The 26,472-nt window shown below is 44.8% G+C and overlaps 1 protein-coding gene across 2 annotated transcripts in view; it reads left to right on the forward strand.

The window, feature by feature from the left end:
• The window catches only part of ASTN1 (astrotactin 1), a 327,557-nt gene extending 312,080 nt beyond the window's left edge, over positions 1–15,477 (forward strand). For both annotated transcript variants that reach the window (XM_079935340.1, XM_079935341.1), the window contains exons 22-23: positions 9,387–9,570; positions 13,544–15,477. In XM_079935340.1, the coding sequence (XP_079791466.1) occupies positions 9,387–9,570; positions 13,544–13,781 (422 nt within the window). In that variant the 3' untranslated portion in view covers positions 13,782–15,477. The remainder of the gene's footprint in view (positions 1–9,386; positions 9,571–13,543) is intronic.
• Positions 15,478–26,472: the final 10,995 nt, after the last annotated feature.

Consider the following 26,472-nt stretch of genomic DNA (forward strand, 5'->3'; position numbering starts at 1 on the left):
TATTCTGGAGATTAATCCTTTGTCCATTGCTTCATCTGCAAATATTTTCTCTCACTCTGAGGGTTGTCTTTTTGTCTAGTTTATGGTTTCCTTTTACAGTTTGCATGGAAACACAAAAGACCCCAGATAGCCAAAGCAATCTTGAGAAAGAAAAACAGAGCTGGAGGAATCAGGCTCCCTGACTTCAAACTATACTACCAAGCTCAGTAATCAAGACAGCATGGTACTGGCACAAAAACAGAAACATAGATCAATGGAACAGGATAGAAAGCCCAGAGATAAACCCACGCACCTATGGTCACCTAATCTATGACAAAGGAGGCAAAAATATACAATGGAGAAAAGACAACCTCTTCAATAAGTGGTGATGGGAAAACTGGACAGCTACATGTAAAAGAATGAAATTAGAACACTCCCTAACACCATACACAAGAATAAACTCAAAATGGATTAAAGACCTAAATGTAAGACCGGACACTATAAAACTCTTAGAGGAAAACGTAGGAAAACACTCTTTGACATAAACCACAGCAAGATCTTTTTTGACCCACCTCCTCGAGTAAAGAAAATAAAAACAAAAATAAACAAATGGGACCTAACTAAATTTAATAAATATTTACTGAATGAATAGAATATTGCCCCCATCTTATAGATGTAGACACTGAGATTCGGAGAAGAGTAAGTAAGCTGACCAGGGTCACAAAGCTAGCATCTTACAGGGCCTGCGCTCAGACTCATTATTTGACATCAATCCCTATTTTGCTTGCAATGTTAAATTAGATATTTAGAGGATTATTATGTAAAAGACTGAAAACCTTTCTTTGTCTCTCAATACTGATGAAGAAAAGACATATCAATACATAAAAAAATAGTGTTCAATTTATATAGCAAAATAATTCTCCTTCTCAGGATTATTGGTGTCCACTGAGATGTTATAGTAGAATGGAGACCCTTAGTATAAGACAAATGTGCTTCTCTCTGGAGTGAGTGTTGCCTGGTTTGTAGGGTATGGACTGAATGACTTTTGAAGGTCTCTGAAATCCCTTGATGATGAAAGCAGAATCTGGGGTTGAAAACACCTAGATGAGAGACTGGGAAGGACCCAAGTTACCCTTATTTCATCATCTGTTGATTTCTTACTCCAAGCCAGAGTAAGAACAGGTGTTGAGAAGGTGTCCCAGCTATTTCCGTTTTGGAGAATTTGCTGATGTCCTTGCCAGCAGTGGTAGGCACCTTGGACTTGTTTGCTGAATAGGCAGCAGGCTGGTTGGACATCAGTGGGGTGAATAGCACGTAGGAGAGATGCCAGACAGTGCCACCTGCAGGAATAGATGGATAGAAGCAACTCTGGAATAAAGAGTGGCCAGCAAAGAATAACCTGCCCAGGAGAGACCGCTATACTATTTCTCTGTGGGGCTTCTTCGTGTTAATCTCGTCCCCAAAGCATATCAAGATGTGCTTCTGACCATTTGTGCTCCCTGACAAAGAAGACTTTCTGAAATCCCAGCAGACCAGCTGGGAGCACGAGAAGCAACTTAATGCTGAGAGAATGAAATAACATTCCCAGGTCCCGTTATCCTTCAGCCAGAGAGGAGTCCTGTACGGGGCACATGTGGAGATTAATGAGTTAGACTAATTGAGGACATCCTTGCAAATTAATACAGGCCTGGCCGTTATGCCAAAAAACATAAGCTTTGCCTCCTTCAAACCCAGATGGCGATCATAAATAGAGCTCACTTGGGTTGAGCTTACAACTAGTGACAAATGGGAATTACCTTTTAAGTGACCCAGAGCATGACCTCAGCTCCTAATTATCTAGCAGGAAGCCAGACCCTATTTCTTTTTTTTTTTTAATCTTATTTTATTTATTTTTTTATACAACAGGTTCTTATTAGTCATCAATTTTATACACATCAGTGTGTACATGTCAGTCCAGACCCTATTTCTTATACGATCATTTTCCTAAACTAGATACTTTCTATGAAGAATTTTACTGCCTTATGACAGTAAAGTCACTGAGCAAGGAAGTTTCTACCAGTGTTTTACTGAAAACACCCTTTTCCCAGCAGGAAAGGCTAGTCAGTAATAAGGTCAACCTAGTCTCTAGGTTGGGGCATGACCTTCAAGGGTTCTTCATGTGGCTTCACTAAGTGAAGGCTAGTTCTCATTCATCTTTCCTCCAACATCCATCCTCCTTTCCTGATGCCAAACATAAATCCTATCCATTTCTTCATTTCCTTCTTCCACAGTCATTTATTAATTAATACCACAATCTGGTGTTCGATGCTAAAGAAACAAAAAGATCTAGGCTCAGAATCTATTTTCAAGAACTTTATAATCAGATTTCATGAATTTATCAAATCAGACAACTTATCTTAAGCCCTTACTAAATAGCTGGTCTAGGCATTGGGGGCAAAATTCCCCTGCCTCATGGAGATTATATTTAAGCAGGGGTGACAAAGCAAAAAAGTAGCAAAATAAGTAATATTTCAGATAGTGGCATACGTTATGGAGACATATAAGCAGGGAAATGGTTTAGGAAGGCAGGGGGTAGAATTTCAACTAGAGTGGGCTGAGAAGAAGGAGAAGGAGGAAAGCACACAGATATCTGGAGGTGGTCCATTCCGATAGAGGAGCCGCAGTGCAGACATCCTTGGCGTGTTTGAAGAAGAGAAAGGAGGCTCCTCTGGTGAGAAAGATGATGAGAAGGAAAGGAACAGGAGAGGAGCTCTGAGAGGCTGTGGGGAAGATCCTGTAATGCTTGGTCATCAGAGTAGGCAATGGGATTCTGCTAGGGACTGGGATGGGAAGCCCTGGAAAACTTTGGGCAGAAGAATGACATGATCAGACTTAATGTTACAGGATCGTTCTGTCTACTTTGTTGAGCATGGACTCCAAATATTGGGTCCAAGGTGGAAGTGGGAAGACTGATTAGGAGGCTATGGCAATACAGAGGAAAGATGGTATTGTTTTAAACTAGAATGATCAGGATATAGGTGATGAGAAGTGGTCCAATTCTAAATTATTTTGATGGTAGAACTAAAAGGATTTGCTAAATGGATTGGATGTGGAGCATGAGAGAAAGAAGAGTTCTTCCAGCCTTATCCTATATTGTGAAAAGCGATGTATAGAGGTGTGTCCAAAGTGCTTAGCTGAAGCAAGACCACCTAGGTCAGCTAAGCAAGACCACCTAGTTCAACTGCTTGTGATTTTTCCCTGGCAGACCCTAGCAGCCTATGTGAAGGTAAAGGAAAAGCAGAAGATGGAGCAAGCTACTTGAGGACACTAGCAATGGGCCGCGTAGATCAGGTTAAGTAGAAAAGGATGTAAATACAGGACTGATGCCTGGAGTGAACGAAGATGTCAAAGGACTTGGGGTTTCTGTCATTGAAGAACAGATTTGGTAGCAATAAGAAGTATAGGAACCATGAAAAGAGGTTGTGTTCACAGTACATATGTGATATTTGGATTTATTATTTCAGAGATGGAGAAGTTCTCAGCCCAGTGATTGGCTTTGATGATGGGGGAGTCTCTAGACTTAAGCAGGCCTTTCATTTTGGCAGTGAAGTCACCCAAAATGGTGATAAGAAATGAGGTGGAGAAGATAACCAGATGCCAGATGCTGCCATGTCTGGAGAAGCATAGTTAGGAGGTGAGTGGTGGGAAATAGAAAGAGACAGGTAAGGTTTTAAAGTGGACGGACTTTTACATATATTGAGAGAAAACATTGTTTTCGGGGAGGCGGCTCTTTTCTGGTGTATGAGAAGGATCCCTCAATACTGGAGAAGGTATCATGCAGGTTTCAGCCAACGCAGGGGTATGGAGGGAAGGAAGAGTGCGTTCCAAGGTCAAGGGTGAACGGAGAGTTGGTTGCCACGTAACAGTGTTGGTCCCAGAGGAAGTAAGAACGTTTTGAGAGAATGAATGAGTATAGAACAGTGGTGCTCAAAGTGTGGTCCAGACAAGCAGCATCAGCCTCCCCTTGGAACCTTGTTAGATGTGCCAGTTCTCAGGTTCCAGCTGAGACCTGCTGGATCAGGAACTCCAGTGGGAACCAGAAATCTGTGCTTTCACAAGCCTTCCAGCTTGTGAATCAAGTTTAATTCTCAAGTTTGAGAATCATTGGTGTGAAGGAAGCACAGAGCAGCATGGGGAGAGAAGGGTAGGGGAGAGGACAGACAGACTTGGAGGATGGGGGAAAGGGGCTTTGCAATTTGGACAGTGCTTAGAATGACAAAAGTGTAAAGCCAGTTGGGATTCATTGTCCTCAAGTTTTCACGTGGAATTCTATGGTCAGTTACTTCAGTGTGGGGACAGACTGGGGTTTCAGGTAGCTCCCCCCGAAATAATGTAAATGATGACTTAGGACCTCCGTTCAGGAGACTTTTGTTACAGCAGCCGAGGAAGCCATTGGCAGAAGGTATAGGTGCTTCCCAGGATTCTTATTTCATAGGAAAAAGAACAACCACTGCTGGGGGATAAGAAAGCTCCCTTCTGCTTGGAGTCACTCCTCTCATTTAAATAAGACTATTTCCCCACTCTTGGACTCTTGTGTTTCAGCCTCTCTCTGTGTCATGGCATTGGGAAAAGCATGATCTAGTAGAGAACCAGTAACAGGAATTTTAAAAAATAATATCTGCTATTGCCCAACTCTCCCCCTCACTCACTTCCAGACACCATGGCTTATTGCTGCTTTCAGGTCTGCTGCCCACCATAGCTGGGGGGGCCTCCGTGCTGGCATTTCCTCCCCTCCTATGCTGTGCCCCAGATATCCTCACAGATCGTTCTCTCCCCTCCTCCAAGCCATGGCTTGAATGTCATCTTTTCAGTGACACCCCTCTATTTAAAATTGCAATGCCCCACGCAGCACTCCCAATGCTCCTTCTCCTGTTTTACTTTTCCCCACTTTCTAGCACACTGTATGTTACTTATTTATTATGTGTATTGCTTAGCTGAATGTGTCCTACCACCAGACTGTAAGGGTCATAGGATGAGGACTTTTTGTCAAAGTTTCTCCCTGGTGTAGCCAAGTACCTAGAAAAATGTCAAGCACGTGGTAAACACTCAGTAAAAATATTTACGGAATGAATTAATGAATAAAAGTGTACTTGCTTTGTCCAGACATCATGCTAAAGAAATACTTTACATTCGATATCACTCTTAGCCTCACAATAACCTTGGAAGATATGTGTTATTAACCATCACTGAACAGACAAGGAAACTAAAACCCAGAGAGGTTAAGTAACATGTCCAAGGCCACACAGCTAGTGTAGTGGAGCCCAACTCCATTTGATGTCATGGTGCCTATTCCTTTTTTTTTAACACCTTTATTGGAGTATAATTGCTTTACAATGGTGTGTTAGTTTCTGCTTTATAACAAAGTGAATCAGTTATACATATACATATGTTCCCATATCTCTTCCCTCTTGCGTCTCCCTCCCTCCCACCCTCCCTATCCCACCCCTCTAGGTGGTCACAAAGCACCGAGCTGATCTCCCTGTGCTATGCGGCTGCTTCCCACTAGCTATCTATTGTACGTTTGGTAGTGTATATATGTCCATGCCACTCTCTCACTTTGTCCCAGCTTACCCTTCCCCCTCCCCATATCCTCAAGTCCATTCTCTAGTAGGTCTGTGTCTTTATTCCCATCTTACCCCAGTTTCTTCATGACCTTTTTCTTTTTTCTTAGATTCCATATATATGTGTTAGCATACGGTATTTGTTTTTCTCTTTCTGACTTACTTCACTCTGTATAACAGACTCTAGGTCCATCCACCTCACTACAAATAACTTAATTTCGTTTCTTTTTATGGCTGAGTAATATTCCACTGTATATATGCGCCACATCTTCTTTATCCATTCATCTGTTGATGGACACTTAGGTTGTTTCCATGTCGTGGCTATTGTAAATAGAGCTGCAATGAACATTGTGGTGCATGACTCTTTTTTGAATTATGGTTTGCTCAGGGTATATGCCCAGTAGTGGGATTGCTGGGTCGTATGGTAGTTCTATTTGTAGTTTTTTAAGGAACCTCCATACTGTTCCCCATAGTGGCTGTATCAATTTACATTCCCCATGGTGCCTATTCTTAACCATACTTTTGGATCTGAAGCCTTCAGTCCCAGCCCTGTTCATTTATTCTGATGCCCGAGAGATATTGGCTCCCTTCTCTTTTTTTTTTTTTTTTTTTTTTTTGTGATGAAGCTGTGTATGTAGACACCCTGCCATCTCTTCACCTGCATTTTAACTATTCCTGAACACCATGCATGTCAAAGAGAGGGAAGACAGATTCCTGTTTTGGAAAACTCGAGACTTCTGTGAAGCTGAAAGCTGGGTTAAATGATAACCAAAAATATCTTATAGTCTAACTTTCTTGGAGTTAGTGAATTCTTGAGATGCTATGAAAGCTAATGAAATAATATCCATAAATTCCCTCATTGGAGATAGGAGGGGCCAGAAATATTCGGTCTCTAGGAGCCTAGCGTGTAGATTTTTCTGAATATAATATCCCATTTACCGATGAAGGCTTTTAAGCACACCCTGGTGTTAGATTATCTTGGTTTTAGGAGATTTACGGTAGAAACTGGGACTATCCCGCCTGGTCTCAGGCACAAATGCTTCTGCTAACGGGAAGCATTAGCCTACTCTAGCTGGATATTACTATTGTGTTAGGAGAATAGTAAGTATGCCAGAAAACACCTTCTCAGTCATCACTGTTGCTCAGCAGACTGTCACAACCAGGGCCTTAGGCCTGTGATGCTATGTCCCATCACTGGAAATAAGAACAGATTGACAGCAGTAAAAGGATAAGAGAAGGGACCCCTGGGCTTCCCTGGGGGCACAGTGGTTGAGAGTCCACCTGCCAGTGCAGGGGACACAGGTTCGTGCCCTGGTCCGGGAGGATCCCACATGCCGCGGAGCGGCTGGACCCGTGAGCCATGGCCACTGAGCCTGCGTGTCCGGAGCCTGTGCTCCTCAACGGGAGAGGCCACAACAGTGAGAGGCCCGTGTACCACAAAAAAAAAAAAAAAAAAGAGAAGGAACCCTGAACCTCCCTGTCTGGGCTCTGGTCTATTCACCTGCGTTTCTGCACTGCTGGTCATTCTTCTCTAAGTACGTACTCCCTGCCTCCCAGTGAACAAGCACAGCTCTTAGAATAGTCCTTCTGCTTCTTTCTATTTCTACTCCAGAAATGACAGACTCCCTGCATATCTACTAGGACTCTCTCTTACTTGGAATTTATGGGCCAGCCAGGGCAATGTCCTCTACCAGAAATAGTCACCCCAGAAAGCATCCCCCAAGACTCTGCCTCCTGTATCTTAAATTGGTTAAACACTACCATCCCCTGAGCAGGTGCAAAAGAGCAATGGAAGATAGAGTTTTAAAGCTTGACTCCAGCCCACACTGGCTATATGACCTTGGGCAGGTAACCTGGCCTCATTTGTAGCACAAAGACATTCATATTCATTGTGCAGTGGTGGTATGAGGATTAGAATTCACACATGTAAAGTTCTTGGCAATCAGTAGGATGTTAATACATAAATACCAGAGCTCTTTATATTCTATATAATTTTTATTTATATTCTTTCTATTCTATATAGTAAATACCAGAGATCTTTATAGTCTAAATCACTGTCCACTTTATCTCTTGATCTTATTTTAACAACCTGAGAATTTTAAAGTCCTGAAAATCTGAATGGATTTCTCAGCTGAAATTATTTTTATTGCAGCTTAAAGATGCTGGTTACAAGGGTTTAATTGCTAAAGGGTTGGTACAACCCAGGTCTGGAGATATATCACCAGAAACCCTCCACCGAAGTGGATTCAAATGACTGCCAAGGTCATAAATTTCACTCACTTAGCTAACATTTTTTGATCTATTATTTTGTCTGGCCTTATTCTTGCCACTCAGGACACTGGGGAAGTGAGGTCTGGCTCCTGTTTTCATAGGCAATGGGCAAGATAGACAAAAAGGGAAATTATTGCAATGCTTGGGCAGAGTAGAGGTAGAAATTTTATTCATTCCAACCCAGGAAACTCTTAAAATGATGACTCAGTCATCGCCAGCAGCCTTGAATTCACTTGGAGTAGTGACAAGGGATCAGGGCCTTTAGGCTGACAGGGGGTCAAGTGGGCAAAGTCTGGCTTAGAAGCCTGTAGACTTAGTCTCTTCATCCCCTGATTTAACACTGGATCTGAGAAAAAGCTCTCCAGATCTCAGTTCCCAGCTGTTTAGAAAGAAAATGTCAACAAATCTCCTTTCTGACAGGTTTAATGAGAAAATATTTAATGATAAAGTGCTTTGAGCTCCACAGGAAAAAATGCCAAGGCTACACAAATTCATTGCCCCTTTGCCACATCACCAAGTTCAATCTTAGCAATGTATACCTTGGAGGCAGAAATATAAGAGGTATAAATTAAGCCAAAAGATCACTCGTTTGGAACTGCAGAATGCACTGGATTCAACGTACATGTCAGCACAGATCTGCAAGCTTGCCTTCTTTCCTGTCTGGGTGGCCCTAGCTAAAAGACCCGCATTCCTGCAGTCAGGGGGCTAGGTTGCTCTTGGCACTGTGGCTACTCCAGGTTCTTCACGTTGCTGGAGGCGTAACCTGACAGTTCCTGACCTCATCCCTGAGCCGAAGGCTGCTCCCCGCTGCCCAGGGCTGCCCCATAGCTTTTGCAGGACTCACTTTGTACCCAAGCATGCAGCCTAGAGGTGCAGAGGAGTTAACGCCTCATGGGGGCAAATGTGAAAAGTCCCCATGGACCAATCCTGAATGGGAGCTGGATATAAAGTCTTCTTCTGTTCTTCCCCAGATGGACCAGTGAGGATCCAATAGCTTCATACATCCTCTCCTGCGAAACATAGCCATCAACTCCTTAGAGCATTTTCTTATATTCACTCTGCCTCCTTTCTTGCCTCATTTCTCTCTATCCTCCGTCCTGCTTCTCTGGGAATGCATTTGCCAATACAGTATCAATCTATGAGCTCTTGCCTCAGGCTCTGTATTATTAGGAAACATGGGTGAAGACAAAGAATATTATCACCTAAGTTGACCTTAGAGAGATTCTATTTGAAGCCTTTCATTGTATAGAAGAGAAAACTGAAACCTGATAGGGCAGTAGGTTCAGTATTCTTTGAGTAATATCACACACACACACACACACACACACACACACACACACACACACGCATGTATATATACACACACATATACATGCATATACACACCTATGTGCCTGTATTTATAATCATTTATGTATATGTGTGTATATATATATATATGTGTGTGTGTATATATATATGTATATGTGTGTGTGTGTGTGTGTGTATATATATGTATGTATAATCTTACTTATTGGCCTTTTCTCCCATCCTCAGAAATAGCAGACAAGATCTACAATCTCTTCAATGGCTATACCAGTGGGAAGGAGCAGCAGACCGCCTACAACACCCTCCTGGATCTGGGTTCCCCCACTCTCCATCGAGTCCTCTACCACTATAACCAGCATTACGAGAGTTTTGGAGAATTCACCTGGCGGTGTGAGGATGAATTAGGCCCCAGGTAATCAGTAAACTTCATTATCTCTTTTAAAGACCTCAGCTTTTTGAAATTTTGTACCTCTTCCACTATAATACTGCCTTCATGAATTTGCAGATATCCTGGGTGAGCTTAGCTGCTGTAAGTCCTGTGCTTCTAGACAGCTCAATTCATACTGATTAGTTATGGATAAGCTGTATTTATGCTGTATTTAAGTCAAGCCATGAATGCATTTCCTGAACTCTGAAAAAACCTTTGCCCTTGAGTTGTTTTACCCCCTCCTTATCATGCTGACACAGCATTCCAAAGGCTAAACTGTAGGAGCCCAAAGCTTAGTCTTTTGAAAGAAAATTAGGAATTTTATTGAAGAGGTTATCCAAAAATATTTACTGCATATGAACTTTACATATGTTATGTGCATTATACAGACGTATTTTGAGCTAAATTCTACATTCTCTTGAAAGGCAGAATGGGGGTAGCCAATGACCCATCTTGACATCTAACCTGGCCAAAGTTAGGATAATGTAGTGTTTGCCAACTTGCCCTGGCCCCAAGGCTACAACTTCCCAATACTCAGTACTCCTGCTTTTAGGTTATATAGCCCAGATAGAGTTCTTGGAAAGAGAGGAATGGGAAGAATGCATAGAGATAACACCTTTCCTTTGTTCCATTCAACATGGCTGTGTATTGCTGCTCTGAGAAGAGAAGGTTTCTCTAGAAATACTAAGATTTTCAGATAAACACAGTGAAGAGGCTTTTCACGTGGAATGTCCCCAAACTTATATGTCCCCAAACTATTTAGGAGTTCATAAAGAAAAAAAAATAGGGGAAGGAAGGAAGGGAGGGAGGGAAGGAAAGAAAGAAGAGAAAGAAAGAGAGGAAAAAAATAAATGAAGAAAATCAGTACAGTAGGATCCTCGGGCACTCAGAATTCTTGCTGTCCTGCCAAAAGGGATCAATAAAAGCATCACCCGAAAGTCATCCCATTTGTCTGATATCTGATCAATTGGAAAGGAGACTTAGTCTCAGGACGCCTCGTATGACCTGAATTTATAAACTTTTCTAGAAGACCATTGTACAGGACATCCCCCGCCCTGCTACCTATTTTCTTACTTTTGAAGAAAGGAGAAAATTTAGGATTACCTTCCTAAAATAAAATGATTTTATGTGTAAGGTCAGGAAGAATCTTTCTGCATTCCATAAATTATTTCCCGAAGTTTATAAAGGTTGGTTTTTCTTGGGCAAACAGATGCCATGGCTATAGACAGGACACAGAGGGAAATATATAAGGGGGCTTTAATTTGTTCTGTCTCAATTTTGGTAAAAAGCAAACCCTGGGTTAGAAGGTAGATATGTATTAAGAAATAGCCTCCCTGCTCCATACCTTACCATCACTCCTGTCCTTATTATTACTCATACCTAATATCATCCCCTCTCTCCAGCTCTCTCCCCAATTCCCTTCATGCTCTCTCCTCCCTCCTTCTGACATTTATTGAGTACATATATGCAGTTCTTTGTCAAGGAGCATAAATGTCACAATTTGAATAGCACTAACATTGCATACATCATCTTGACTTCCAAGGGAATTTGGACTGCTTTTAAAATGTCTCTCTTGTAACTCAAGAGTCAGAAGGAAAATTGGTTAATGAAGAAAGTGCGCAGGGGAAAAAAATGCCGATCTCATTGTAAAGCAAGGCCTGCTGCTGACTTGACACTGTCTTCTCAAAAAGAGAAGACTCTCAGGAGTCTTCCCAGGAGACTCTTTCATGTGTAATACTGGTTTTTTAAGGCTATATATTAGGGGGGAAAATTGTAGTTTCATTAGCTTGTGGAAAATCAAGTTTCGCTTTTCAGTGTCATGGATCTGGGGGGAGAACCACAGGAAACAAGAAGTCTCCTGCCTTGAGATACTTCACCACTTTGGAGTTAGTTGTGAGAATAAATAGAAAAGGGTCAGAGGGTACATACGCCCTGCAAGCAAGCAGAAAGTATTCCCTTGCTTCAGTTAAATCCAATTCCATTAAAATTCATGGAAGCCTCCATGAGAGTTGGAATACCTTGAGGACAGCCTTGGTCGCATTGCTCTTAAGAAAGAAGAAGGCTCTGAGATGGTCAAGGACATACCCAAATTAATTATTATCTTTTTTTAAAAAGGGAGCAATGAAAATAGCCACAAAAAACTCCATGGGCTAATTAAATCCATTTGTTTGAAAGGATGGCTAGGATGTGTTCCTTTATCCATTTCTTCAAGATGAGGCAGATGCTGCCCTTTACTCTTTCTTCTCTCCCCCTTCGTCCGCATCCCAAGAATGTGTCAACAGCTAATGACATGCAGCAGGATAGATTAAGAGGAAGGCCACCAAAGTCCCTGTTGATGACGACTTTTGGAAAGCCTGCTTGGCCAAACGGCAGAGGCTGATGGGCAGAGAAGAGGCAATCTGCATAAGGTGTGACTTAGTCGGCAGAGTGTTTGTTTGATCTTCTCTGACCCACCATTGCAGTGGGAGAAAATTTGACTGGCCTCCGATGACCTCACACTCTCTGGGTCCCTTGACTTTGCTGCCACAGCTCAACACCTTGCTTCCAATGTCCGTCATCCCCACCCGTCTCTCGCTTGCCCTCCTAGGAATGCGGTGAGCTCACCCCTTGTGATGCTCGTAGCCAGAACGGAAGAAGAGGCATGAAATGAATGTGCTTCTTGTTCTTGAGAGCTCATTCTAAACTTGGTGAAGAAACTTCCAGTTTCTGGAAAGAATTGTTGATTGAATTAGAAAAGAGATGCTTCCTCACGTGTGAAGTTAGCCTAGCAGTTGATAAATACTGCAAGGGGTCCTGTTCATTGAACTTTCCAGAACAGAATTTAGAGCCTCACATGGGCTTGTTGGAATAAGAGACTATTCTTTCATGGGTCTCTGGTCACCCGTGGTTTTTTGAAGAAGGGAAAGAACACAGCTAAATGAGCGGATCCCCGTTCCTTCACTTATCCTAAGTGTTCAGAGTCAAAGCCAGTGTGGGCTGAGAACTGGCCATCAGGCAGTCCCATCTCTAACACCAGACGTGGATGCCAAGAAGAGGCCGTACACCGGTGAGCTAGATCCTGGCGACAGCCCGCTTCCCCAAGCTATGCGCAGGGGGTCTCACACCCTGTTCTTGGCCCAGTGGGATCACTCCTTTACCAGTGTGTGTGAACTTGGGGAGACCTTGCCCTCCTCTTCCCATTCTCTCAGGGATCTGCAACAGCTCAGGTGCCCTCTCATCACCTCGTCTTCTTCCCACTCTTTGGATGGGGTCTCAGGGGTCTCAATGGCGCTAGCCTCCTGACTTTCCGAGGGAGACTGCAGAACAGAGCAGGAGCGCACCTGGGGGTTAACTAGGTGCTGCGTGCCACTGGGAGTCTGCATTTTCCCAAAGAATGACCCTATGTCAATATGCACTGAGGGCACTATTGTTCGTGCCCTTATTACACTATAATTACCTTCATACAGGCATAATGAGTTACACTTGATATCCCCCAAAGTGCAATATATTGGCGGCTTCTACTCAGTTCAGAAATACCCTTGAATCCAGTCAGACACATTATTTGTCATTTAATGGTGATAAATTACTGGCTTTAAAGTAAATTGATCTGATTTGTCAGCTCTATGATTTGAAAAGAGCATAAATCCCCACTACAGTATGTCATTTTCTCTTCCTTATTTGTCCTTATTGCATTTTGTTTCTTTGTTTCCATTTTGGTGCCCTACTTTGCTCGTCCGTCCTTATTAATTAATTATTTCATTCATTCATTCATTCTTCCATTCATTCATTCATTCTTCCATTCATTCATTCATTTTCTTGACAAGTATTTATGGAGGTTCCCCCTCTTCTAAGTGCCAACCATGGAACAGTAAGCAAAATAAACGGGGCTCTTCCCTCTTGAAGTTTAAAGTCTCACACTGTTTACCTTTCCTGCCTTCTCTTCTTTCTAACCTAAGCATCCTCCATGCTTGATCCGTAGGAAAGCTGGCCTCATCCTTTCTCAGCTTGGGGATCTCAGCAATTGGTGCAATGGACTCCTTCAGGAACCCAAGATAAGCTTGCGACGCAGCTCCCTTAAGTACCTGGGCTGCCGCTACAGCGAGATCAAGCCCTACGGACTTGACTGGTCAGAGCTTAGCCGGGACCTTAGGAAGACGTGTGAGGAGCAGACCCTGAGCATCCCTTACAACGATTATGGGGACAGCAAAGACATCTAGCGCCATGATGCCAGAGAGCAGCTGCCAGAAGGAAGCAGGAGAGAGGAGGGGAAATATCTGGGTTGGTGTGTGGATTTTTAATGTTTTTAAGGGAACGTTCAGACCTCCACAGGCAACATCTAAACTAGGGAGAAGGTGATCCTTGCTTCCTGCAGAACTTCTCGGGTATCATGTTCTCCATCTGTGTGGTCAGTAAGCCTGCTAGCCAGGGCTTCCTAAATTTCTTCTTAGGGAATTACTTTGGGGCTTGTTTTGCGGTTAATTTGTTTTGTTCATTTTTTGTCCAAGAGGTTCATCAGAATGCTCGGGTTCTGCCATGCTTCTCATGAAAGGGCCATTAGGTGGCGCACCCTGTGCTCACTGAGTTCCTATGTCCCTTGCACCTGGGGACAGAGATGAGGCCAGAAAGTTGTAGAGTGGCCTCAGACCCCAGCCTCAGATGTCCTAGGAAAGCTCTCACACTAAGAGCCTAAGCTCTGCTCACAGAGAACAACAGCAAGAAAACTGGGAAGGTGGCCCCTGTGTAGGTCTCATGGTTTCTGCCCCCGGCCTTCCGATTGCTATCTTCACACTGCAAAGGTGAACTTCGCCTCCATTATGGGCCCCGGTCGGCCTCCTGGATTTTTAAGGGAATTAAATCTCCTTCTGGAAGAACTCTGCCTTCTCCTCTGAACAATATATCTTTAAGAGGCAATAAAATGCTACCTGTCTAATGCACCTGCAGAGCAGTCTACCTGGGAGTCTGGTTAGCAGTCCATGTTCTCGAAAAAAAAATGTAGTTTCTTCTTTTAAAAAGCTCCTGTACCTCCAGAGTGAACTTCTGCAGACCAGTAGTGCACGTCGCATGCCCGGATTCTCTGTGGTGTCTGCGCCGCTTACCTTGCACAGATCCGTCCTGGCTGATGTACGCTCTGGTCAGGACGGGTCAAGGCCTCCATGTCAGTGTTTTAGTGAACTCAAGTTATTACCCATCACAAAACACTTCCGTCCATTCTCCCCTTTGCCAAATTTGCTTAGTTATGTTGCTAGTTTTGCAAATCATTTCTCTGGGTGAGGATTCCATTTTCACCCCCCATCTAGTTGCCAGGAGCAGCAGAGGTTCTGTGTAGGTGAGCTCCCCTGACCACAGGCAAGGGCCAGGCCACTGCTTCTGCCCCGCTCCCCGAGCATTGGCAGTGGCACAAGTGGGGACCTGGCCAACGGGAAGTCCAGCCTCTCAGAAAGAGCTCTGCAGGGCCCTGTGGACCAGCAATGGCCTTAATTGTCCTCACACTCCTCAGAGGCCTGAACACACACGTTCAGCCACCCTGCCTTTGACCAGGGCTCCTCATTTGGAAACACAAGAGAAAGGTCAGGAAGGAGATGCAGAATCTATAAGGCCTGTCATTGAGCGCTATTGAGTTTTTTCTAAGTGGTTGGAATGACAGAGCTTGGTTACTGAGGGCTTACTGTGTGCCAGACGCTGCTCTAAGCGCTTTACCTATCGCTGAATTCTAGCAACAGCTCGTTTCTTACCTACCTGAACCACCATTTGAATTCAGGCTGTCGGACTCCAGAGCACAGGATTGTAACCCCTCGCCCTCCTCAGCTCTGCTTTCCACGTTGCCTGGACGCGCAGCTCTCCCTGGCCCCTGCCTCCGTGGCACAGATATGCCTGCAGTGCGTTGCAGTGGGAGGAGGGCACAGTGCATCCTAACCCTGTAGCCGGGGCGTCCTTTGGGACCACGGATCTGCAGCACAAGCCTTCTCCCCGCCAGTGCCTGAGAGTGAGTGAGCCTGTGGCAGGGCTGCAAGCACAGGTGACCTCACGCCCCTCTCTGCATCTTTCTGCAGAAAGATGGAAAGACAGTATATCGACTCTGGAATGCAGCCCCCTCAGTTCCAGAGCAAAGGCTGGCAGAAAACTGAGACCCACCTGGGGTCAATGCCGGGCGGTGGGTGAAATGCCTCAGAAGCCAGTGTCTCACCTTGACCGAAGAGGAAGGGGTACAGGAGGCAGCAGTGGGACCCCAGCCAATGGGGCGGGGCCTTGGTGAGAGCTGGTTTTGCCGCTGCTACTCCTTTATTCAAGTCTGTACAGAAAGCTGGATCTGCACAGCAGAGGACCAGGACCTTGGGCCAGAGAGAGGGGCCGGGGAGTGGCATCAGGGACACCGTTCCCTGGCCCTCCTTCTGTGTTATTAAAATGAAGCACGCTCACGCTTTCCCTCCCTCCTCCCGTCTCCCCCCAGGTCCATCCTCATCTTTGTCTGCTTCTGCTGCCTGATACCCTTCCTCCTTAGCCCCGTCCTTCTCCCTCCGTGACCCTCTCCCTCCTTCAGTGTGCCCTGTGCCCTCCACACATACACACAGTATGTGCACACATGCACACACAACACACACTCTACACAGTATATACACACACTGCCCACACAAAACACACACTACCCACACTGTACACACTCGACAGAGTATATACACATATGACACACACCAGACACATGCACACACTACACACGCAACACACACACTACATGTGCACACACTACACACACGCTCTACAAACTCTGCACAGTGTATACACATACTACACACACACACACACACACACACACTATAGACTATACACATTTACACACTACACAAACTATAGGCACACACACTATACACATACAGTGTGCACACACCCTATATGTATACTGTACACACTACACATAGGCACACACACCACACACACACACTACATACTACACGCAGCCACAGATGTACACACACTACATCCACAGTGTATACACGCACACTACACACTGTACACACACAACACACATACTATACACACTACACAGAATATACACACACATAATATACAGACACACACTATATATACACAGTCTACACACACACTACAGACACACGCATTACATACACAAACTACACACACACACTCTACACACACACATACACACTGCACACACAGCCTCTATGCCTGGGTCCCACCTACTTTCAAGTTAAAAATAAGGCCAATATGAGTGGAGCAGGAGAGAGTGCTCAGGCCCCCTGAGGATTTCACTCGAGGATTTTGCCCAAGGAAGGCAAGCTCGCTCACACCCCGACGACACTGCCCACAGTTTGACTGCAGGAACCCATTCTGACTAGAAGGGTGACGGACGGGGCCACTATTAAACCTCAACTTTCCAAGCTGCCAAACAGGTCTTAAGGGAGTTGCTTATACCCACCAACACTCTGCCAGCCCTGGGATCCCACGAGGCCACTGGTGTTTCCTCCTGAATGGACATGGCCCACTGTAATAGCACTAGACCTTTAACGGAGTGTGCGGTTGTCTTCCGTGGAGTTTGGTCCGTTCATTACTTTCAGTTAATCGCACTTCTTGATATTTGAAAATGTTCTATTAAAAAACTGAGTGTGAAAAAAAACCACTTTACTACTATAGAAGGAAGGGAGAGTATAGTGTGACCAACTTCAGGTATAGCAGTATTGTTTAAAAGAGAATCATTGTACGATTATACAAATGGAATAATCAACTAAATAATAAACAAAGCTGTCAGTAAGTGTCGGGTGTGTGGATGTTACCGGTGTCTTTTAATAATCGGACTGATCTGGTTAGACCAACTGCGGAATTATTAAAGCTTTAAATGTTATACTTTAGATTCTGTTGATACATACATAGGTCTTATAGCCCATCATCTTAAGTAGAAAAAAACTTAAATCCTTCACAGCAAATTATAAGCTTATTGTTAGGTACTAGCTATTCTCATCTTCTTTCTACCATCGCCAAATAATTGGCCAATGAAATGTATTTATTGCACATCTGCTGCATTTCAGACACTGTGCGTGGTGCGGGAGATACACTGGGTGGTAGGACAAGCTTGTTCTCCGTCACCGAGAATGGCATTTTATAGGGAAAGTTAGACATTGAACCCATCATTGCAAGGGTGACAAGAACTATGACAGAGACATACAGGACTCTATGGGAGTTGCTGAAATTTGTATGTTGGGCATCTAAGAATAATGTTGCAAAAGGCCCTGCCTGACACATTCTTATCTTGCATTCTGTAGAGGCATTTGGGAGAGGCTGGCTATTATGAACTGTAGCTCAGAACCTCCATCTTTTCTGCCCCCTCTCTACAATGTAACTTTAAATAGATGTTATCTGTGCTGCCACCAGCGCATGTGATTCCCTTTAAATTCTTCAATAGCCAGCTATTCAGTGCCTAGGCGCTAGTTGGCCCTCTTGAAAAGTAACCGTGACAGTTCTGGTCTGTGCGCGCAAGTGAGAATTATTAAAAGAAGACAGACTGGCAGTTTTAAAAGACGGCCCCATAAATTCTTCGACACGCCTCCCAACTAGAATGGTGTTCTACTGCCTCTGCCCTTGAATCTGGGCAGGTTGATGACTGTTTTGACCAATAGATGAGAATGGAAGTGAAACTCTCTGACTTCCAAGTCTGAGTCATAAAAGGCCTTGGGGCTTCTGCCTTTTTCTCTGGAACTCTTACTCTTGGAGAAGAAATCTGAGGCCACCGTGCTGGGGCCACCATGCTGGAGACGTCACATGTAAGCACTCTGGGCCACTGTCCCAGCTGAGCCCAGCCTTCCAGACATTCCAGCTAAGGCACCAGACACATGAATGAAGCTGTCTTGGCCCCTCGAGACCCGTCCCTCTGCCAGCTGCACACCACCCAGCGACCTCTATCAATGTCACATGGAAGAGGAGCATCACCTGCCAAGCCCCGCCTGAATTCCTGGCCCTGAAAATTATGCAACACAATAAAATGGTTATTGCTTTAAGCCACTGTGGGGATTGGTCTGCTAAATAAAGGGGATCGGATGAGAGCTCAACGGTGTCTATTCCACCCAGCCAGTGACGGAGCATCTAAGTTTCTGTCCTGGGTGTGAATTCACCGTGAAAAGAAGAGGTGATTTTCCCCGGGCTGGGCTACGTAAGCATAACGTCCCTCTCACCACCTTGCAGCAGTGAATCTCTGCTGCAACAGAGAAGAGCAAAACAGAAGACTGGATGCTTCACCCCAATACCTCTCAGGGGGCGAACCTCAGGAACTTAGTGGAAGCCCTGGGGAGGGGGACAGTTGTTCCAGGGCCAGCAAAAAAAAAAAAAAAAAAAAAAGAGAGAAAGGAGGAGACAACTGGGGACAGAATAGGAATAGTAGAAGAGAAGGGTTTCTTCTACTTATTTTGCTCTTCTGCCCCTTTGCACTTGGAACTTCCTGGATGTGAATGTGTACATCCCACACTTAAAGTGTGCCAGGCACTGTGCTAAACACTATAACTGCAGGCTCATCCTCCATCTTCGTGCAATTCTGTGAACTGGATACTCTCAGGAAAGAGGAAGCAGAATCTCAGAGATTTTATACAACTTGCCCCAGTTCACAGTGAAGTAGAAGTAAGGCCTCTCAACCAAGGGCTGTCTGACTCTAACCATTACACCATCCTGCCTCCGCCATTCATGAGCTGGCTTCTTATTGAGTTTCCTAGAAAGGGAAGAACTCCCACTGAGATTTTTTACACATCACTGGCTGGTTACCCTATGTCAGACCATAAAAGAGAATGTGGCTGGATCAATGCAAACCTACCACGATTAGGAAGACAACTCGGGGTGCATAGCTGGTTTCCAAGCTTGTTTGCTTGTCTGTTCGGCTTGGTTTGGGATTTGTTTGGCTTGTTTTTTGTCTGTCCCGTGAGGATAATGCAGAGTCAAGAAAAAGCGTGACTCAAGCTCTATCTGCTGAACGTAGCCTTGTGTTGGCTTTTCATGGTTCTTTTGCCCTGTTCTCTGTGCTCTGCATGCATCCTTGGTAACACCCGATACTTGAGTGAGATCTTGGGAAACAAAAACCTCCTGCCCTTCAGGACAGCGTAGCTTGTCATGTTGATCCAGGACCCAGCCTGATTTTGATAACCTACTGGCTCCCAGCCCTGTTTCCATCACCACCTCCTTTCTCATTGTCATTTCAAGTGAACCAATGAATGAGCAGCTTAGTGTCAAATGAAACCTCAGTGTTATATAGAACAGCTGACAATTTCTCTTGATACATGTGGGACTCCAGGCTTTGGCTCATGTCTGCACTATTCTAAAGTGAGGGGAAAAAAAAAACCCTCTTTGTGCCAGGGCTTTGCAGTGTGTGCTGTAATTGAATTGATTCCTGTAGGAATGCACAGGTTTTGATATCTTGTTTCTTCACCAAAACTACCTTTTCTTAGAGTTTATGAATATGTCTGTTCACACAGCGCTACCCGTTAGTGTAATTGATGTCTTACTACCTCTCCCAGGAAGAAAACCTCAGCCATATTCTGTGCTTAATAATTAGGAGCAACTTCCGTTGTTCAGAAAAATTCAAATGTCAGGTAACCCTGAGGCCTTTGCTGTCCAACGAGTCAGACAGTGTTCTGTGACCTACTGGCTTAGAGATGAAACCGTCTCCTGCCATGTCCTTTTGGTGTCCCGGGACCTAAGAGCCTGTCGATAAGACAAGGTTGGACATGCCTTCACCGCCATTTTGCCCCAGTGACTGTTGAGTGTAACTTGGTAATGCCCATACTACTCAAAAGCCAACTGCCTCTCTGTCCTCAGATCCATTCCCCAGCCTTCTGCTGCTCTGCTCTGTGTCACAGAGAGCTGGCTCTTGCAAGCTACATTTTCCACACAGCCTTGCCAACAGGCTTCCAGCCCGTGGGACAATGGCAGGCACTTGTGGAAGATTGGAGGACAGGGAGAGGAAGGAAACCAGTGTATTTCTTCCTCTCTCTGACTGGATGGTGTCGTTAGCATCTTCTTTGTGGTTCCAGCTGCCTCTCTGGCCTCAGAACTCCTCCAGCAAACTCCTGCCATGCTTTCAGCTCCCTTTAGGTGGCTCCAAGTCCTGAGTTTTAGTAACACCGTCTTATCTCCTCAAAGCAGGAGCTTCCCGCCGTTGCCAATCTTTGGGTTGGCCCACGATTTTTCACATGCCCTTTCTGTTATTCCAAAGCCTTTCTAATTAGTTTTCCATTTTGAATTTTCTCTATTGAATTATCTAAAATGTGTTCTGCTTTCCTAACTGGGTCTTAACTAATACGTACTTCAAACTAAAAATTATTACATATCATATGACATAAAAGTTTTATAACTCTTTAGGATCTGAATGACAATCTGGAACGTAAATTCTGATGACAAAAGTAAAGAAATTTCCATAAACTTGAAGATAGATCGCAAGGATGGTGAATGGGTTTTCACTTGAGTGCTAAATTTGATCAAGTGTAGTGGCTGCCTGTGATTTTTTTTTTTCTTTTTTTTTTTTGGCTGCGTTGGGTCTTTGTTGCTGCGCGCAGGCTTTCTCTAGTTGCAGCGAGTGGGGGCTACTCTTTGTTGCGGTGCGCGGGCTTCTCATTGCAGTGGCTTCTCTTGTTGCGGAGCACGGGCTCTAGGCTTACGGGCTTCAGTAGTTGCAGCACGCAGGCTCAGTAGTTGCAGCACACGGGCCCTAGAGCACGTGGGCTTCAGTAGTTGTGGTGCACGGGCTCAGTAGTTGTGGTGCACGGGCTCAGTAGTTGTGGTGCGTGGGCTCTAGGGCACGTGAGCTCAGTAGTTGTGGCTCATGGGCTCTAGAGCACAGGCTCAGTAGTTGTGGCACACAGGCTTAGTTGCTCCGCGGCATGTGGGATCCTCCCAGTTCAGGGATAAAACCCACATCCCCTGCATTGGCAGGCGGATTCCCAACTACTACACCACGAGGGAAGTCCCACTGCCTGTGATTTGAAAAGGATTCTGAGACTGGATCTGTATCTGGCCAGAAAGAGTGGTGAGATGAGTGATGAATGCCTAACATGGATATGGAAATGCTGAATGGCAAAATCTGTGCCATGCATTTGTCTTCCCTAACTTATAGAAAAAGAATAGACACAGAATACCTAAAATCAGGACTATACAGGAAGATCACTTATGTATGCACCGTAATATAATATAATAATGTCATATAGCTTATGACATATACAAAAGTGAATATAGGTTCATTGTGCAATGATAATGGAAATAGAGTGAGAACAAAAAACGCATTTCTGAAACCTCTGGCACCATTACTATGTGATCACTTTCACAGCATTTTATTTATGTTTTCTGAACTGTCTTTTTTCATTTCTAAATCTGTATTTTAAGATAGTGTTAATGGTGTTAATTTGGTATCTTAGGTGGCAGGAAACAAAGGATTTCAAAGTCTCCATCTGTTTCTGCCTCTTGAACAGTGTGTCAGTGAAGATGCAGTCAAGATTTCCACAGAGAGAATTCAATGTAGGGAATTGGTTAAAAGATACTGGAGGAGCAAAAGAGCAAGACTATTTGAAATACTGAGATAACACGGAGGTATGAATAATTGCAGGAAGCAGCCACCCCTCTTGGACTCAGAGAACAAAGGGAGGAAACAGAAAGTAGCTTTCCTCAAGGAGAGGCCATTTGCTTGGTGATGGAGTTTCTTTGTGAGAACATAATAGAGCTGGTCCTTCAAGGGCACAAAGATGACAGAGACTAGAACCAACTGCTGCTGCCACGGTAAAGAGCCATTACATGAAACTGACAAAAAAGAACAAGTTTGCAGTGTTTCAACAGCAGCATCACAAAGCAGAGGACAAGAGGGTGGGTTTGAGCTGAGAGACAGTAGCTTAATAACTGGCACAAGTGGCCTGGAGATTAAGTGAGGTAATGCTTTGGAGGCGCTTAGCACAATGCCTGGAACACACCTGGTAAGTGCTCCACAGTATTGGTGCTCCCTGGCTGTCTTTACTGTTCTTAGACACTGAAATGGAGCCACATGCGCCACAGCCCTTTATCCTTTCCCAGTAGCTTTTTCTTGACAACATGATAGGGTAGCAAGAAAACATGTTTCCAGTTTATACTATGCATTCTTTTTTCCCTGCGGTTTTTTTAGGTAACGCTGGTTTATAACATTGCGCGTCTCACGTGTACAACATTGTATTTCAACTTCTGTATATACTACAACGTGCTGTCTTTGAAACTGAACTTTCTCTAAGAGGTGTTACCATTTTATGTGAGATTTGTCACTGAAGACGTTGTTGTTTTTAATAGCGAGTAACACTGATCGATTGCTTCTTATGTGCCAGGCACCAGCTAATCACTCTGACATGGCTTCTCTTGTCTAATTCTCCCAACAAGCCTGTGGACAGATACTGTTCATATCTACATTCTACAGATGAGGAAGGTTGGAAATCTTAAGTAACTGTCCCAAGGCCGTAAGGTAGGTAAGTGTGGGAGCCAGAGTGCACCCTTTTTACTGCTCTCCGATGCTGCAGTGTGTCCCACCTAAATCACCCCGGGATTTGGAACCTACGTGACATCAACAGGGTGATTCAACTAAACCAACAGCAAAACTTGACTGAACATGTTTTTTTGGTCTGTTGTTTCTCTTTGTTTTGTTTTGCCGATGGGGGAGGTCGGGGTTTCCTTGTACGCAGCAGAACCGACAAACGAGACTCGGCGATCTTTACATGTCCACGTCTTGCTGCTTCTTCCTGGTGTTCAGCACAGCGTCAGTCCCTGCTGTGGAGTAGGCGTGGCTAGGGAGCTGGGCCTATGCACTTTCAAGGATTCTTGTGACGTGAGTTTATTGGCATGCATGGAAATGGAATTCCTCCCATGTCTGATCTCACTGACTTTTGTGTCTCTCCTGGCGTAAAAGTCATTCCCACCCTCCAGCCTGGTCGTATTCTCAGGCAGACCGTTCCAACGATGCAGATGTCTCTACGGTTCTAGAACGGAAGCGTTCAGCCACACCCATGGATCTACTGTGCCTACACCGCGGTAACCCCTGACCAAGGTCAGTCTAAAGCACCTCAGGTCTCTGGACCTTCCTCACTCTCGGGTATCAGACAGGGGACGATGTTTTGATCCTCACCCTGTAGCTTCCATGTCCCTTGGCGACTAGGAAGGAATCTGAAGAGACCCACAGTAGAGGTGTTGGCGATGGAGCTGACTGGTGTGGGGCAAGGAGAGGGGAACATAAAGAAAGGGCATTTGGCTGCCACAGCAATACCAGCAGACACTCACAGGAGAGGGTGTAGCCCAGAACTTAACAAAGTGCCACTGGGTTTGAGCAGCCGCTGGAATGTCTGAGGGGAGCTTCACTCCTCCCCACAGAGCCTGGGCTGAGGCCACGAGCAAGGAGTGCCCTAGCTCTCAGGACTCCTCAGGACGAAGACAGGCACGGAAAAGACAAGCTGACTTCCCAGGTGTGGGTTTTCCTCTCCCCCGGGCACAGCACGGGGACCTCCCAGAAGAAATTTGGAAAACTCCACAAAAAGCCAAGAGAGACTTGATCTACAAATTATTGTTTTTTCCCCAAAAATTCTGAGCTGGACGTTCTTCAGGGAATGAGCAGGCACTTTGAAAGTTCTTCCCCGCAAAAGTTCACTTCTGTCTTTTCCTTTGCTGCCTGCCCTTCTCCAGCGTGGTATTCTCATTGTGGGCATGGACCTGGGATCTCAAAACCCTCACGGTTGGATCAAACAGAAGGCAGATCCGTGGTGTGTGTTAGCCACGGGAATGGGCAGCAGTGGGTTGAAGAGGCGAGTCTGGAAAGACGCTGGCGCCGGGAGAGATAAGACCACAAGAACGGTGAGGGGGTGGGGCTGGCATGACTTGAAGAGCTGGTGTTGGGGAGCACACAAGAGCCTGAGGTCAAGGCGGGGTCTGTGTCTGAAGCCCAGCGCTTAGATGAGGCTTCACGAGCCAGGAGATTCATAAAATCCTGATAATAATGAGGTAGTGTGGACAACTGCTGGCCAAGTTGTTTATGAGGAAGGAGGCCTGGAACTCCCTTCTAGAGCCTGGAAAAGATATTGCCAGAATCTGATCTTGCCTTCACCTCCAGGTCTTGCCAGACTCAACCCTTCTCCAGATTCAACTCTTTCCTGTCCGATTTCCTCTTCCCCGAAGCCTTAACTAGCTCAGGGGAAACTCTTGTCTGAGCTATAGCATGAATGGAAACTGGAAACAAGTGGTGAGATTTTAAGTACACCTGAAATGGTAATAGGAAGGTACGGGGCACTTCAATGGAAAAGAAGGAAGGAAATTCTTTCACTACTAAATATTTATTATTAATAAGTATTTATTGAACTCCAGCCGTGCTATGGGAAAGAAACTCAAACGGAACACTTTGTATACCAAGTGCTTTCAAGGGTTACTAAGGTTACCCTATCGAGTGCTCATAATAGCCCTGCAAATATAAACTCATCCCCACTTTATAAACGGGCCCTAAAAGACTCATCTGCCCAACATCTCCTTGAACTGGGAGTCCACACTAGGTCTTCAGTCTGAGGTCTGTACTCTCCGAACGATCAAGATGAATACATGAATGCCTACAATTTCTACCAAAATTTACTTTGAGACAGTCAAGTCCTGATGCCTTGGTACCTCCAGGAATGTCATTTACATCTAGAGGAAACCTTGTTACTCTCCCCAAGCCATGATCCTTGCCTGGGGCCCTCTTTACTTCGTGAAGGTAAATTGTCTAAAACTACAATTAGCATGGGTGGATCCAGTTTGCTTATTCGTGAGTATGCTGCCCAGGCAGAGCCCCAGGACATGCTCTGGCATCAACATGACCCTCTAAAATTGTGAGTAAATTACATTTCTTGATGACATAGTTTAAACAATTTTTTCCTCCCCTTAATACTTGGAATCAGGGTCACATTCTAACTATTTAATCTGGGGCCTCGAACTGGCACATAGCATGGCTTTAAATGAAATTATATTTAAAACATAGCCAAAGGTTCATAGAACACTTAATTGCATGTGAGCATGTGAGTGTGTGTATATGGGGGTGTGTGTGTGTGTGTGTGTGTGTGTGTGTGTGAGAGAGAGAGAGAGAGAGAGAGAGAGAGAGAGAGAGAGGAATACCCATTAGAATAATTCACATCCCAGGCCAGAAAGTTTGTGGAAACTCAAAAGCCAGCCAATCACCATCCCCACTACTCTGTTCCTCCTGTACCAGGGATACTTCTATTGATCTCGGGTAATAATACTTCTAATCACCATTTTAAAAGTGCCTCCATGGGGACTTCCCTGGTGGCGCAGTGGTTAAGAATCCGCCTGCCAATGCAGGGGACACGGGTTCGAGCCCTGGTCCAGGAAGATCCCACATGCCACGGAGCAACTAAGCCCGTGTGCCACAACTACTGGGCCTGTGCTCTAGAGCCCGCATGCCACAACTACTGAAGCCCACATGCCTAGAGCCCATGTTCCACAACAAGAGAAGCCACCGCAGTGAGAAGCCCGCATACCACAACGAAGAGTATTCCCCGCTCGCCGCAACTAGAGAAAGCCCGTGTGCAGCAACAAAGACCCAACGCAACCAAAAATAAATAAATAAATTTATAAAAAAGAGGAAGAAAAAAGTGCCTCCATGGAAGGCACTTCATGATTATCGTAGTAAACCTGCATGAAAATTCTCTAAGTTAGGAATTATCATTCCATTTTACAGATGGGAAAGTTGAGTCTTAAGCCATTAAATAACTTGCTCAAGGTCAATTCACTTCGTCTCAGGTCAGGTTGTCTCTTAGATTCTCAATCTTGCCTAATCGACAGCTGCTACTTCTTCCTAATGCATGTGGACTACACATCTAAAACCAAAATGTGCACATCTTAGCTGAGCTAAAGCACACCTCAATATAAAACTGACCGACACAC

The sequence above is a fragment of the Stenella coeruleoalba genome (assembly GCF_951394435.1).
Source record: "Stenella coeruleoalba genome assembly, chromosome: 1".
NCBI lineage: Eukaryota > Metazoa > Chordata > Mammalia > Artiodactyla > Delphinidae > Stenella > Stenella coeruleoalba.